Source organism: Capricornis sumatraensis, chromosome 21, assembly GCF_032405125.1.
Source record: "Capricornis sumatraensis isolate serow.1 chromosome 21, serow.2, whole genome shotgun sequence".
Taxonomy (NCBI): domain Eukaryota; kingdom Metazoa; phylum Chordata; class Mammalia; order Artiodactyla; family Bovidae; genus Capricornis; species Capricornis sumatraensis.
In genome coordinates this window covers 26,330,488-26,347,047 of record NC_091089.1, presented here as the reverse complement: position 1 = coordinate 26,347,047, position 16,560 = coordinate 26,330,488, and the positions used below count along the sequence as shown (strand labels likewise).

General features: G+C 38.8%; 1 protein-coding gene across 1 annotated transcript in view; it reads left to right on the top strand.

Moving 5' to 3' along the window:
- The window catches only part of ASXL3 (ASXL transcriptional regulator 3), a 194,165-nt gene that overhangs the window by 24,000 nt on the left and 153,605 nt on the right, over positions 1-16,560 (top strand). The window contains exon 2 of the mRNA XM_068993650.1: positions 9,658-9,740. Within this exon, the coding sequence (XP_068849751.1) occupies positions 9,658-9,740 (83 nt within the window). The remainder of the gene's footprint in view (positions 1-9,657; positions 9,741-16,560) is intronic.

The following is a 16,560-nucleotide window of genomic DNA, read 5'->3' as shown; positions in this document are numbered from 1 at the left end:
TAGTGTTTTCAAACAGGTAGCATTATATCATGTGAATAAATTATTGGATCCCATTTTAATTACCCATAACACAATTACCTTACTTTAGGCTTCCGTGGTAGCCAAGTAGTTGTAATTGAATATTAAATATTTGTCACATTCAAAGGCAAAAACCAGGACTATATTGCAGAAGTAATAGGAAAGCAGAATTTTTGCTTGATACACAGAAGAAACATTTTAATAATCAGTAGGTTCCGAATAGGCCATCTGCAAATTTCTGTGGTATAAGAGTATTTCTTCTTCATTAAAGAGATGTCTGACTTTTTAAGACAGGTTTCATATGTATCTCCAATTAAATAGATTAATATTTTTCTTTTACATTTTTTTGAACATTGTGGAAATTCCAGGTCTCTCACTAGTGTTTTTTATCTGTGTGTAAAAGAAATGTCAACTGTTTGTCGAGCTTAGAAAATTACTGAGGTAGAACAAGTTTGCCAAAATCCCACAGGAAATTAGAAGTCATCTCTCAGTTGCATAGAAATTTACCTGCAGATTTAGGTAGTGGTCACTGTCTGAACTGTTCCAGGCTTCAGAAAACCATCTCTGTACTCTGAGCCCTGCTCAGGTTTTATGAAGCTGAGCCACCAAAATAATTTTACTGTAAGACAGAATTTCCTTCTGATGGACATTGTATAATACTGTAGATCATAATTGCTAGAAAGTTCATCTTTAAGTATATGTTGTTGGAAGTAAGTTGTCTCTTCTGGTATTCTCTATTTTTGTTTGATTTGTAACACGAACACAACTGGATAATTTGTCCCCAAAGAGTGCTTTTCTTCCTAGATAACAGAGCAGTGTCTGAAAGAGTGCCCTAGTGGATAATCCCTCTTGTTAAACACCGGGAGGAAGACTTTGGGTTGGTGAAAGCAGATACTGAGTGGTGCCGGTTTACATCTGAATCCACAGGGAATAAACTTGACCATGATCAGGAATGGGGTTGGCGATATGTGTCTAACCTGATTTGTGGAAACCCTAGTGCAGTTTAGGCAGGAAATTGCAAAGAAAGACTCCACCTAATGTCCATTATTATTATTATTATTATTATTTCTGTAGCTCCCTTCTTTGTGTTGAAAAGATTCATGTTTCTAAGCTGTGCTCAAAGGAGGCAATTTTCCCAGCCAATAGTATTTAGCTAATGTTTACTAACACATGTTGTAGTAGGCAGTCATTTGGCATCCGGAAATAATCAGTGCTTTACACTCAAGCTCCCATTTAGTTCTCACAATATTTTTCTAAAAAAGAAAATAAAGAAACTGACTTCAAGGAGGTTAAATATCTAAGATCAGACAGCTAGTGAGTAGCAGTTCCTGGTTTATCTGACTTCCTTGTTATGCTATCAAAATTCCTAATGTGCAGCAACTCAAAACTAACTTGGTCTCCATCGAAGCCTGCTTAATGATGCTCTAATCTGATGCTACAGACGTGAATGAGGATCAAGGTCTTTGATCGCACAAGCCTTGCAGTGTCCCTGGAAGAATATCATTAAACAGATAATGCTAATTAAGGACAGCTGCCATGGGAAAGTACAGGTTAAACCGTTATCTGAGAGTTCAAGGAAATATCTGATTTGTTCTGAAGTGGGAGATTGCTGACAGGGGCATGATGAGCTGGATGGCGCGTATAATGTCTTGACTCCAGGCCCACGGTTTCTATGAGAGCCTTGTGCTCAAGATGAGAAGCAATTTAACTTAGTAGAAGGAGCAGACTTCTCTTGGCTAGACCCATTGACTTCCTGCTGCCAGGTCTCAGAGACTCTATCTTCTTGGACACCTTTTCTTGTAGGTGAAGTTGGCCTGACTCTCAAAGCTTTTATAACAAAATTTTGCATCTTTTAAGTCACACATTCACAGATACTACTACAGCATGCGATTTCCCCATAAAATGCAGGGAAGTAGAGTAGAAAAATTGTGGGGGTCATCTTTGGGGCTTCCCTGGTGGCTCAGTGGTAAAGAACCCATCTGCCAATGCAGGAGATGCAAGAGACACAGGTTCGATCCCTGGGTCAGGAAGATCTCCTGGAGAAGGAAACAGCAGCCCTCTCCAGTATTCTTGCCTGGGAAATCCCATGCACAGAGAAGCCGGTGGGCTACTGTCCACGGGGTTGCAAAGAGTCAGACACGACTTAGCAACTGAACAACAACAGAGTATCATTTTTAAGTTACCCTTAACTAGTAACCACATATGTTAGAAGTGAGAACCATCTCATTGAGGTATAGATATTGGGCGCTGAGCAAGGTGCTATCACTTTTTATGTGATTCATTTTCTCACCTAAATACTACCAGCCATTGAAATTCATGTCTCATCAAAATGACATGGACCTTTGAGATTTCTCAAGAAGAGTGGAAATAGGGAATGTTAAATATATGAAGGCAGGAGGAGAAGGGGAAGACAGAGGATGAGATGGTTGGGTGGCATCGCTGACTTGATGGACATGACCTTGAGTAAGCCCCGGGAGTTGGTGATGGACAGGGAAGCCTGGCGTGCTGCAGTTCATGGAGTCACAAAGTGTAGGACGCTACTGAGTGACTGAACTGATATATATAAATCCAGGAGTCTATTGTAATACAAGTAAAACCTCTGGAGACTTAGCAGGGACAAGGTATCTAATATATATTAGCTGCTTTTATTGTATTTAAACATTGTCATCATCAATATTATCATGTGTGCAAGTCCTGTCCTACAAAGTAGCTTTATGACCTTGGACCAATTACCTCACCTCAGTGCATTTCAGAGGAAGTTAATCCTGTCTCTCCTATGCATTTCACTGAGGTGTCAGGGTCAAATTATATATATATATAAATATATATAATCATATATAAGCAAATGAAATAATATATGTTGTAAGTAAACACTCTTTGATTGTAGAGAGCTATATAATGGTTTATTGTTATAACCTCTGAATCATTTACTGAATACATGAAACCTTAAATAGCTAAACATTTTAATGAACTGTCAATATGATTTAAAGGAAGATACTTTAATGTTTGAGAAAGATTTAAACCTGTATCATCAATGTGACTGTATTAATAAATTGTAGAAGTCATTTTATTGCATAATTAAATAAATAAGCTCAGAAATTTTTTTTCAGGGCCTGAAGGACCAAGACTTTTACCTTTAGATGAACATTGGTCTTATATGTTTATCTTCAGTTCAGTTCAGTTGCTCAGTCATGTCCGACTCTTTGCGACCGCATGGACTGCAGCATGCCAGGCTTCCCTGTCCATCACCAACTCCTGAAGCTTGCTCAAACTCATGTCCATTGAGTCGGTGATGCCATCCAGCCATCTCATTCTCTGTCGTCCCCTTCTCCTCTTGCCTTCAGTGTTTGCCAGCATTAGGGTCTTTTTGAATGAGTCAGTTTATCGTAGGGTACTGGAAATGACTTTTCTGGGTAAGCTTTAAAATGTTTGACATATGGACCAGAAAAGTGCTGAAAGAATGAACCTAAGACAGAAATCATTCTTAGCATGGCCTGTGTCCTCAGTGATTCAGCAAACATCCCTTTCCTTCTCTTTCTATATTGCTATCTTTTTTTGCAGATTTTTTTTTCTCCTCATATGGGGCGTGTAGAAATCTGGGGAAGAGCAGTCTGAGATAGACTCTTGTCCGTCGTGTCTCAAAGTTGCATAAATGTACGTGTCTTTGAGATAGGCTCTGATGTAGTTGGGCTTCACAGGGGGCACTAGTGGTAAAGAACCCGTCTGCCAGTGCAGGGGATATAAGAGACATGGGTTTGATCCCTGGGTCAGGAAGATTCTCTGGGGGAGGCTATGGCAACCCACTCCAGTAGGCAAGAGTGTGAGAGTGGTGGGCTACACTGCATGGGATTGCAAACAGTCAACCACAAGTGAAGTGACTTAGCATGCATGCCTACAGGCTGATATAAATAGCCACATCAGTAAGGAAGGTGACATCCAGTGGGTTGTTTACCAGTTCTGCACATCTGTTCATGCCCTCTGGAAAATGCAAGAGAATCCATTGTTAGGGAGGCCATTGATAATATATGTGCTTTGTGTCCTTAGCCATGGAAATTCCACTTTGGTTTGAGCAGTGCTGAGCCTGCAACCTGTTGGGAGTAGCAATGCAGGAGACAGAAGATAGTTGAAAATTGAAAGGACTTTAGTCCATGAGAAGGAAGTATGAGAGGCGTAAGAGCCAACTCTTAGGGAGACAAAGTCAAGTGGAATCACAAATGTAGCTCTAACACAGGAGAGCAATTTGTTTTACAAAGAAAGAAAGGGCATCTTATGTAAAGATTGAACACTGTGACAGACGCTGATTTGTATAGAAGAGACAGTGATATCTGGCCAAAGGTTTCTAATTACAGCCTTCTCTTGGCAGCCTTCTCTCGGCTAATAACTCTAGCTACAGATTTTCTTCGGGAAATGGCAGTTTTAGGGGCTTGTTTTTGAGGAAATAAATTATAAAACAGCTCCATTTTCAGCAAGAAATTTTTTGAAAGGGACTAGAAAAGATCATTTTTTAGCCAAAGTAAATAATGTAGGAAAAAGAAAACATAGAACTATTGGAAAGGAGACACAATTCATAGTTTTTGTAGAAAATGTGATTTTGTACTTATGTGCTATTGGAACTATTACGAATTCAATTAGCTGTTCATATAGATAATAATTATCACAGCTCAGTGGCTTTTGTGTGTAGCAATAAAATGTGAAAATATTTTATGAAAAAAGTATATTCAGAGTTGCAGCCCAAAATATAAAGCACTTAATAAAAAGCCTATTACAGTTTATAAAATAAAACTCAAACATGGAACAATGTGTGTACATTTCCTGAAAGTTTAATTAGAATGTCTCATTTAATTCCAATCTACGTTTCATTTAGAAGTATAAAGAAGTGAGCAATGAAAAATTTAAGAATAATGAGAGCCATGTCCTATCCAGAGAGTGAAGTGTGCTGTAATGTCACAGCAATTTAAACAGGGTGGTGCTGGCACAGGAATTGACTGAAAGTCAGGGCAACATAGGGGCTTCCCTGATAGCTCAGTTGGTAAAGAATCTGCCTGCAATACAGTAGACCCAGTTCGATTCCTGGGTCGGAAAAGTCCCCTGGAGAAGGGATAGGCTACCCAATTCAGTCTTCTTGGGCTTCCCTTGTGGCTCAGCTGATAAAGAATCCGCCTGCAATTCGAGAGAACTGGATTTGACCTGGATTCCCTTCGGTCTGGCCTGGAGAGAAATTCCATGGACTGTACAGTCCTTGGGGTCACAAAGAGTCAGACACGACTGAGCGACTTTCACTTCACTTCACAGGGGAACATAGCAGGACCTCTGGGTGAGCCCCGGGGACAGTGGTTTGCAGTTCATTTCAGAGACTGGAAAAGTTCCCAGAAGCGCCTTTGGCCATTAGAGGGAGTAAGTGCTGGGGGTTCTGAGCACTCTCATCACTACCTCAGCAACAGCTCTGCTTTGCATGCAAAGTCCCTTCAGTCCTGTCTGACTCTATGCAGCCCCATGAACTGTAGTTCACCAGGATCCTCTGTCCATGGGATTCTTCAGGCAAGAATACTTGGATGGGTAGCCATTTCCTTCTCTAGGGGAATCCTTCCTATCTAGGGATCAAACCCAAATCTCCTGCATTGCAGGTAGATTCTTGACCATCTGTGCCTTTATATTGGGTTTCCACATTTTTATGTTGTTTTCACATCCAGAAGCATTTTCATCACCCTAATTGTAATATATGGCAGGAGATGCCTCACTAACCATAAACCATAAACTGGCTTATGAAACAAATTGTGTTGGGGAATCTTGACCTATATTAATAGTAGGTGGGGCTTAAGTTAATTATTCACAAGGCTGCAAACAGATGCATTCTGGATTGATTGAGGGATTAAAAATGAAAGCATAAAATACAAGAAATATTTGTAGATAATTACCAACTCTCTGGATAAAAGGAATGTCTAAACATAAGAGCAGGTAAAGCCACAATGGAAAAGTCGCATAAGTAATTATGGGAAACTAGAATACTTTATGTGTCTTCATAAATATCCAAAAATAAGTAACATAAAGAATACAAATCTGTTATTAACATGCCCAATAATGAATATCATTTTAATATATAAATAGCTTTTTACACATTAGCAAGAAAGAGATATCCCATATGGTATTCATTTGAAAAAAAAACTTTGTTCTCGTTAGTATTTACAAAAGTATAATTAGAGTAACAATGAATTACAACTTATTTGACCTACCAAGTTGGCAAATATTGTGAAAAAGATAATATTTAATCCTGGCAAAGTTGTGGAGAGAGGCAGGTTCAGTTCTGCTTGGTGAGTGTATAAATTGTTAAAATAGTTTTCAAACAGTTGGCAATGTATCAAGAGACATGACAGAGCTCATATCCTTTGACTCAATAATATTCTAAGAACATTACATTCAGTGTATTCTTTGGGAAATTATTTTTGGTCGTAAGCTCACTAGCGCATTTTGTTTTTTTTTTATAATACAGGTATGAATTTGGATTTTTCCAGTTTTTTTCAACCAGAAAACAAGACTTTTAAAATTATTGTTGTCCATGGTGAACTCTAAAATTGGAATCTCTATATTTTGTCTTAATTGTATTGTTATTGCCCAAGACAGTTTGAACCTGTTTTGATTATCTGAAATATTTATTGGCTCTGTTACTAATCTTTCTATGACACATAATCTTAAAAATTGTATATAATCCCACTCTTCACTGCTCCATTGCATCCTTGACCCCTGTTTCTAAGAGGTAGGTACAAGGTGGAAAACAATTGGAAGAATATGTTAAATTCAGATTAAGCGTTACATAACCAGGAAGACATTTTCAAATGCTCGTTGTATTTGAATATGTCAAGAAAGATAATCCAGGAAGTATGATTTTTCAGGACTTAGGAAGCACTACACAGCCAAGACATTGACTCCTGGCATGTGTGAGTGCTTCCTCAGTCTAACGCTGGGGGCTGTAGTTTCCCTCTGACTGTGGCTTCTTCCCTCTGTTGTGTTTGAGTATGGCTGCCTGCTGGTCTGAATCTTGTCCCTGCCATGTGTCATGTTATTTCAGTGCTATCCATGTTATTGTCCCGTGAAAGTAATTTATCTCTATCTTGTTCTCTGAATGCTCCCACAGCTAGTTCAGTGAAGCCTGTTCACACCCAGGACCCTCTCCTGCTCCATCCCCTTTCTCTGTCTTGCAGGAGCTGAGGGTGGCTTCTGGTGTTCTGTGTGGCTTCAGCATTTCCTTCCTGCCTCTCATCCACTTCGCGATGTAATTCTTCGCACTTTTACTTCCTTTGTAGAGTAGGCTGTGATGTCATAGAGAAGGGGACAGGGCTATCCAAATTCTCTCAATTGCTGGGAGGAGCTGCCAAGGTGTGCTGAGGGGCCTGTACTCAGGAAGAGAAACAGGGCGTCCTCCACAGTGAGTAACCCCACTTTTGAGTGCACCCAACTTTCCATGAAAACCTTACCCAGTACACTGGAGTTTCCTCTTGCGCCCTTTCTAGAATTAACCAGTTTGCCTTTTGGACATTCCCAGTTCAGCTCAATATGCCTGCTTTCTCCCCTTTCTCCTTTGCCCGCTCTCTTTTCTGCCATCCTGTGTCTCTCCCCTCCAGCTTCCCTCTTCCTTGCTTGCTCTCATGTATGTGTGTGTCTGTTCACCTTCTGCCCATACCTTCTATGAGAGACCATTGTTCCCAGCATTGCCTGTCCCTGGGGGAGATGCCCACCTTGTATCTAGTCCATGTGACCAGAGCATCGCCTTTCAGTAACTCATGAGTATGAGCTGTTCTACGATACTGACGGTTCTTTTTTATTTCAAAACTTCTGTCGGCTTTTTTGTTTCCATGTCTGTATCTTTCCTGCCTTTCTTTGTAACCTAATCTTTCCCCCTTTTCAGCTCTTTCATGCAGTTTCCTTCTTGCCTTTTTTAAGCCAATATTTTTACTCTTTGGTCCTCTTCCCTGCACCACTGTGCCTATGTTTCTCCCCGCCTCCCTTTGATAGTTTTCAGTCCATCCCTCCCAATAGTCTCCTCTCTGAGGACAGTTTTCGTCTTTCCTGTTGACATACTTGTTGCTATGCTCTTTCCAGTGTAGCATGTTTCGATGTTCTTTAAAGAATTGCCATCTGCAACTAAGGGACTGACCAGACTGGGAAAACCGGGGACACTTTCTGGGAACTAGAGGCGAGAACAGAAAAGTGGCCTTAGTGGTGAGGAAGGGCAGGCTGTGTATAATTCACTAGATAACCACAAGGAACAGAGCCCCAAGGAGCAGAAGCCTTGCCAGTGACCTTGTTGAAATTTAGCCATTGATTGTAGAAGAGATCACAGAGCTCTTTTGAATATATTTGGAAGCCTTTTCAGTTTAAAATTTGCCTAAAAACTTCTTGATTAATTCTCAATTATTATGATAATTCTGGTCTGATAATCATAGTAATCATAAATTAGGACTCTAGAATCATGAAGTTGCATGGGGCCATGACTTGTGCACAAACTCCTGTACAGAAAATTTAAGTATTGGGTTGGCCAAAAGGTTCATTTGGGTTTTTCCATAAGATGTTCTGCTGCTGCTGCTGCTAAGTCACTTCAGTCATGTCCGACTCTGTGTGACCCCATAGACGGCAGCCCACCAGGCTTCCCCGTCCTAGAAAAACCCAAATGAACGTTTTGGCTAACACAATAGGTGTCATCTACCCTTGGAAGAAGTCATTGTGGAGATATGTGTAGACTTGTTTTCTTGTCCCAGATGTGGTCCTCACAGCCCTTGTTCGTGAGTAGTGTGGGGACCATTGATCACTGCTTTCACTGCGTGTAGTTCAGTCCCGGGGTAAATAAAGAGCCTTGATTTCCAGGGCTGGTGGTCTAATGCCTGTGGAAATAATTAACTGTGTCCCATGTCATTTCCCATACTTTGTTCAAAAAATCTCCTCCACTCAAAAATAAGTAGGACAGATGGGGAGAGAAGGAAAATAGGACTCAGTTCATAAAGCTGAGATGGGCTGAACCGGAAGAGGAAGGGGGTTTACTTGAAATGAATTGGAAAAGGCAAATGAAAGGAAACTGAGCTGAACTGGAAGATACACTGTAATGGGATACTTGGGTTTCTGTATGCTTTTTCTCCATTTTGGCCACGAAGGGTTTTTAATACAGGGTTTTTTGTTGTTTTTTAATACAGAAGAAGTTGATCAGACTATGAATCCAGTGAGGTTATTTCTGACTAGTGCTTTGTTCTCTGCTGTTGATGGTATTCAGGCTCATGTTTCCAAGCTTTTAGAAATTTAGGAAACATTTTAACAGCCTGAAAACATGACTTTAACAATAAAATGTTAGCAATTTTAAATAAAGGAAATTATATACATTTACTAACTCGGTGTTTTTAGGTTTCACATTACTTTTTTTTGTGGTGTATGCCTTTGTGACATTTTTGCAGAATGGCCCCTGTATGTTGCAGAAATTGCCATAAATGCCCAGGAAAAAATTATATCCTATCACTTGCACACCTGACATGTATCATGTAACCTAATTTTGGCATAATAGTCCCTTCCCCTTTAAAATTTGCATGATTCACACACATTTTCATCTTGTATGCTTCTATGCAGTAATCTAGAAGTCTTATGTCTGTCTTTATTTTTTAGGCACTAGAGAAACACCCCAACTCACCAATGACAGCAAAGCAGATATTGGAAGTCATTCAGAAAGAAGGGTTAAAAGAAACAAGGTCAGTATTCATATTTACATTTTCTGTTTTCTTTGATTAACAATTGCTACTGATTGCAGAGCAACAGATGTATCTAGGTTTTGATGTTGTAGTTGATTGCAAATTAAGTAGCTACATGAGGATTCTTTGGTGACTGCCAAATATTTGAGTGACCCAAGATTTCCTTGAAACTACTTGTTCACTTAATAAATTAGACTGATAGAGAATGTATTTCATTAACAAGGAGCAGCACTGTGTGAATTTGCCTATAGTTGGAGTTACTCATCTTTCTTGTAAGAGAAGATTTTTGTTTCTGAAAGTGACTACTGAAAGAGAAACATTTTACAGTCTTCACAGATAGATTCCAGGATGTAAGATGAGCTCATTCTGATAAAATTCAAATTGCCAGTGAATGTAGTTGAAAATTTAGTCCTCTCCTATTTAGAATTACTCTACTTGGATAAATTATTGAGTCTTTTTTTTAAAAAAAATAACAGTTTTATTGAGATATTCGTATATCATAACATTTGCCCTTTGAAAATGTACAATTTGTTGGTTTTCAGAACATTCCCCAAAACTGTGCAATCATTACCGCTATCTAATTTTAGAACATTTTCACCACCCTAAGTGAACCCCATATCCATTAGCAGTCACTCCCAATTCCCTATTCTCCCCAGCCCCTGGCAATCACTCATGCTTACTGTCTGTGGATTTGCCTATCCTGGACATTTTGTATAATTGGAATTATACACTGTATAGCCTTTTGTGACTGGCTTCATTTAGCATCATGTTTTCAGAGTCCACCCATGTGGTACCATGAATGAGTACTTCATTTCTTTTTGTTGCCAAATAATATTTTATTGAATGGATGTAAACTACATTTTCTTTATCTGTGGTGATCCTTTATTTTTGTTTAGTTATGAATTTTACAGTGTTGGCTTTATCCAGTTGTTTAGGGCCATATAAATGATATTACTCAAAGAGAAGAAAGCAATTTGTTATAAGGTAAAATAACCATAGAGCTGTCAGATGTGTATTACTCATTCATGTTACATAGAGTAAATTTTTTGAATTGTATGATGTTGCCTACCTGTAAGTCATTGACAAGACAGTGGTCTCAGCTTGGTGAAAATTTAATCCACTGACTTACCTTTTGAATCTGGTAACTGAGATAGCATCTGCAGAGAGCAATCAATGTCCTCCCAAGACTAACTTTTCCTACAAAATTGGTGTTATCTGAAACTCATTACTATAACCTGTGAGTATCATTGGCTTCTAGCTGTTTAAAATGCATCTCTTGCAAGTTTTACCCATGAACATCACAATTTAGTGGTATGGAGGACTCCTAGGCTCAGTTTTTCATCTCTGTTTTAGAGGCTTTATCTGCCTGTTCTGAAGAAAGAGCCCGAGCTAATGTAACTACAGTGTTTGCAATTATTGTTTCCCACAAAGTGGAGGTAACACTGGGGAGGAAAGTTTGCTGACAGCGCCTAACAACTCTCTTAGAGGGGTCCCTTGCTTCTAAGCCAGACGTCATTATAAGGGGATCAGGAACAAAACGGGGACACCTGGAAATTAATATTCTCCTGACTGCCTGTCCGAAATGTGTGGGCTATAGCCAGAAGAAAAGAAGGGGTACAAACCTAAAGATCTGAACTCCTGTTGAATGTGGGCTGAGCCAGCGCAGTCTACCAGTGCAAGCACTTGAAGCTTCTCCTATAAGCAGACACTTGAAATGTGTTCACCATGATCTTCTCCACAGGAGTGAGCAGGCCACTATCAGCTGTTATGTACCTTGAGATATAAAACTCCTGTACCATGGCCATGAGCAGCATTTTAATTACACTTAACCATTGTAACAGCATTTTTTTTTCATAGTTTTTTCAAGATGCTCGTCTTCCCAGAATGGTACATTAAAGGGCTTTAACTATATGTTAACAAACAAAACACAAACAACTTCTTTAAAGAGTATGAAAATTGAAATGGAAAACATACCCTGTTCCTCTGAATTCAACCCCTCTTCATCATCCCCGTCCTCTATTATTGTGTCCTGTGAAGAAAAAAAAAAATGTCATTATAAGTACGGATGAACCTGTGTAGAACTGTTTAAAGTTACCTGCAAGGAATTCACAAGTTAAATAGGAAAGGGAATAGGCCAAGAAAGAGACCGTGGTTCTGTTTTAAGTTCTACTTTATAAAATCAACTCTGTGCAGAGGGCTTCACACTGTGCATTTTATGTCCCTGTTTCTTTCTGTCTCTTTGAATTCTCGCTCCTGTCAGTTGTGATGGTTCCTTACAACTGCTGTATCTGTAACCATTCTTCTTTTCTAGTCTGCTTATTAGAATCATCTCTAAAATAAAAGTAGTTCTCAGATTTTTGAGTTTCCTATTGTATATTACTTTAGGGAACAGATTCTGACATTTATTTTTATTTTGTTACCTTTCAAATTCTTAAATAGTTTCCAAGTATTTATGGGAGCTGAGTAAATGAAGTGTAACTGTATCTGTTTTTCTTAAGTAAAGTTACATTTAAAAATTCCATCATCATAAGGTCAAGCATAGCTGTTTCATTTCTAGGTATTTATTAATGATGTGCTTTTCAAGATGTGCAGGCTTTCAGATATGCCTGATTAACTGCCAGGGAGTGACTGTGAAGGTTACTGATGCGCCCATAACCTCCCGGGGGTCTCTATGAATGAGAGGTCATGTTAGCAGCCCTCCCCCAGTCCACCGCTGCGCCTGGCATTTCTGGAAGAGAGAAGATTGGCCCTTTATCCGTCATCATTCCAGTGCCATTTGTTTTAAAATAACGCCATTTCTTTCAAGAGCTGGGTTGTTGGGCAGTGGGGGGAGGGTTCTTCGTCCTATGTGTCAGGCAGGTTTCCTATAACACTGGACCTCACTGGACTCTAAATTTGTCCTTGTTTGTCTTCCCGCTGGTCTGTGAGCTCCTTATGGGGAGGGTACCCTCACACTCCTGGCACTCAGAAGATACTCAGTAAATATTTGTTGAGCAAACATTCTTCCTCAGGATGTTAACTTGCTGGTCCTCAGTGATCCCTTTGGCTTGCATTTAAAGTTAGAAGCTTCTTTTTGGCATTACAGGTTGTATTTTTTAATCCTATTTTTAATTGTTTTAATCAAAAAGAATCTACCAGTTTTGAGGGAATCCCTTTAAATAGATGCATGCAGATCGCTTCTGACAGATGAGTGGTGAACACACGAGCTTATTGTGCCGTTGCCTGTTCTCAAACACTGTAGGTGCCTCTGGTTGACACTTAAAAAATAAACCAGTAATTTTGGCAGAGCTGATGTTTTTGTTCAGTAGATGTGATATTGTTCACTTATTTATTTTTGACATTTTATGGTACCTTTTCTTCTTTGCCAGGGACACTTCAAATTGCATAATTTTCATACAGACAGGATAAAAAGAGAACAGCCCTTTTATATCATGTTCCGTGTATCTTCTTCAAGTTATTGATGAAATGTGTAGTATTTGGTTGCACTGTATTTGGGAAAGCTAGACTGAAATAAGAATTCCCCATGTGGTTTTTAAAAAGGTATATAAATATAGTAAATTGTCAGAAGAACATATAGTTTTTGTTAGAGAAAATTAATATCATCATGGCAAGATTTCCTAGAAGTTTTTTTTAAGGAAGATATATCTGGTAAGTTTTAATTCCCTTCTGTATAATAACATAGAAGATCTTTATCAATATAATTTTATTCTGGTCCATCTATATTGTACTTGCTTTACTGATTGAGTTATTTCCAGGCTTCTGTTACTTTGTGCTAATGAGTTGTCAACAGTTGATTAGACAGAGCTGTTTGGAATGCTTTTCACATGATCAGAATCTTATAATCAATCAAAGAGCCATGTTGCTTGCCCAGAGAGGATAGAAATGTGCATATTCTAGACTGCAGCTTTTATGGATGGATATTTGATATTCCTGTTTGGACTGCTTGGCTAAACATTCCCACTTCCTGAGGGAGAGAGGGTGCTACTGTGGACTCTAGTCTTGTCTGCAGTAATTAAACATATGTTCATAGAAAAAGAGAAAGCAACTGCAGTGACTGTGTTGGTTTGGATGACTTTGGGGGTTGCCTTGCCCTAATTCTGATTTTCTGCTTTTGGCTTGCTTATTCAGAAGTTATAATTCCTTTACAAAGGGGACTGAGGGAGTTTTGATGCCCAAGGATATGTTTTTCTCTGCTCATGTAATTTTTAAAGCAATGCTTCCAGAGAAACATATGCTGTTTGAGTGACACATCCAGGAGCAGTAGGTCAAGGAATGAGGTCTGTAGCATTTACCTAATGAAAGGAGGGGCCCCATTTGTCAGTGGGGGTAACTGGTTATGTGCCCAGCATTATTGTTACAAGATACCGGTCATTAATGTAGCATAAACTGTGATATAGTTGGCATATTATTTGATAGTAGGTAAATAGTTTTCTAACGGAGGTGAGGCAGTCTTAAAATAATGGTCAAAAAATCACAGCATGATTAAAAAACCCTCTGTTGGGTTAGGGGCAGGGCAGTATTTATAAGGTACATTTATTTTTTAAAAAAGATTTATTTATTTATTTTTGGCTACACTGGGTCTTCGTTGCTGCTCCTGGGCTTCCTCTAGCTGTAGAGAGCAGGGGGCTCCTCTCTCGTTGCATTGTGTGGGCTTCTTATTGGGGGGGCTTTTCTTGTTGCAGAGCACAGGGGCTTCAATAGTTGTGGTGCATGGGCTCAGTAGTCACAGCTTCCAGGCTCTAGAGTGCAGGCTCCGTAGTTGTGACATGGGCTTAGTGGCTCTCTGGCATGTGGGATCTTCTCGGAGCAGGGATCAAACCCAAGTCCCCTGCACTGGCAGGCAGATTCTCAACCATTGGACCACCAGGGAAGCCCTGTAAGGTACACTTTTACAATACTATAGATGCCTTACTTCGGGGAAAAAAAAAAAAAATCTATGTTCGATTTCATCAACCATTTATAGGGCAGCAACCTATAATTACATATCACAATAGAGACATTTGAAAAAGTTTATAAACGATCTCTCTCGTGCTTGGTATTACTCAGGACGTTGACATATTTTTGATTTTGTAATGTGGAGCATGCAGTTGACAACCCAAGATTTCGTAATTATCCTGCTGTCAATGAGAACTTTTTATTCCCCGTGGGAATTCTGAGAATAAATTTGTTGTTCACTCCTGTCTTAAGGTCTTCCATGTTTTCTGTTTTGCAGGCTTTGTCATGATATTCTGAAATAAGGGTCTTCACTTTGTACTGTGGTTTATTACAGATGTTGCATTTTTCCAGGGGGATAAAATGTCAAAAAAATTCCATTAGCATGTACAGTGACAAACAATAAAATTCCTTGGCATTTCTCTTGGTGAGATTTATGTTTCTAATTAGTGCTATAGGAGATGCTTCTTTCTCACTGCTGAAATGTTTTGTCTAAAGATAAGAAAGAAACACAAATAATTTCAACTGGAAAATCAATTCTTATTTCCAGACTCCATGTTGGCATCGCCCCTTTTGTACTGAAATGGTGGTCTAGTTTGTGTCAGGGCCTTTTAGAATTACAGTGTTAACTCAGAGTGTCACCCTGCCGTGTGCTAACATCTAATTCTCTCATTGTGTAAATGGTGTGCACACTCACCTACTTAGAAAGGAATGAAGGAGACAGTGATGTTATTAATCAGAATCATAGAAAAATCATATGTAAATCATGTATTTATATGGGTGTCTAGGTGTGTGTTCATGAGAGTATGTAAGCAAGCCTTTAGAATAGTTTCTCTCTTAGTTGACATAAAATTTTACTTGTCGTTACTTGGATTACAAATCTCAGTCAGGATCATTCCTAATTCTCTTCTCCCATTCCTCTCATGGCCAGTTGGTTCTTGGTTAGTGTTAGTTCTGTGTTCTAACTACATCTTTCTTTCTCTGTATTCCTAGTCTTTGCCATTCATTCTTTGCACTTAAAAATTTTCAACTAGATTAATACAGTGTCTTCTTAATTCATCTCTTTAAACCTGGTCTCCCCCTTTTAAATCTATTTTTTTCTTAACAACTGCCCCATTTATAGTAGCATTTCTTAACTGATAATCCAAAATAATGCAGAGAATATATTGTACCTAATAAACTATGAGTCAAAAGCTGTTGTTGGTTGTATGTTTGGATATAATTAGATGAGATCAGGCGTGGTACTTTTTTCTAGTCACATGGTATCTGAAGAAACACATGCTATTCTGATAATGTAGGGTTTATGATATGAATGATGAATACCTTACATTTCGATATAAGATTTGGAATTTCTAATTTGGTCATTTTTACAAACATTTGGTTCTTCCCCAAATATATCACTTAAAATGTTGTTTGTTAGAATTGTGTGCCTTGTGCACAATTAATTAGTTTTAAATTAAATGGTATAAAACTGATTAAATAAGTATTCATAATTTATATGTGGGTATCATTCATTGTTTAAAAGCAAAATCTCTCATGAGTATGATAATCTCTCATAATTAAACTTTTCTTAAAGTTCCTTCTTTTTATGATGACACAGTGATTGGAATAATTCTTCAAGGGGATAATACGATTATATATTACTATGGAAGCATTTCCTGAATTAGGTACATAATTGTGTGAAACATTACCCTACAGGGTCAGATTTCAGCTCTTCAGCCTAGCCCTAATCAGCCTGGACTTGGGCAGTTTTAAAGCCTTTGCAGTCACGCTTTTGATGTTGCAGCCACAGTTGACTACAGCTGACCCTTGCACAGCTTGGGTTTTAGAAATTTGTGGATCGACTTATACACAAATATTTTTCAATAGTAAATCCTACAGTACTACA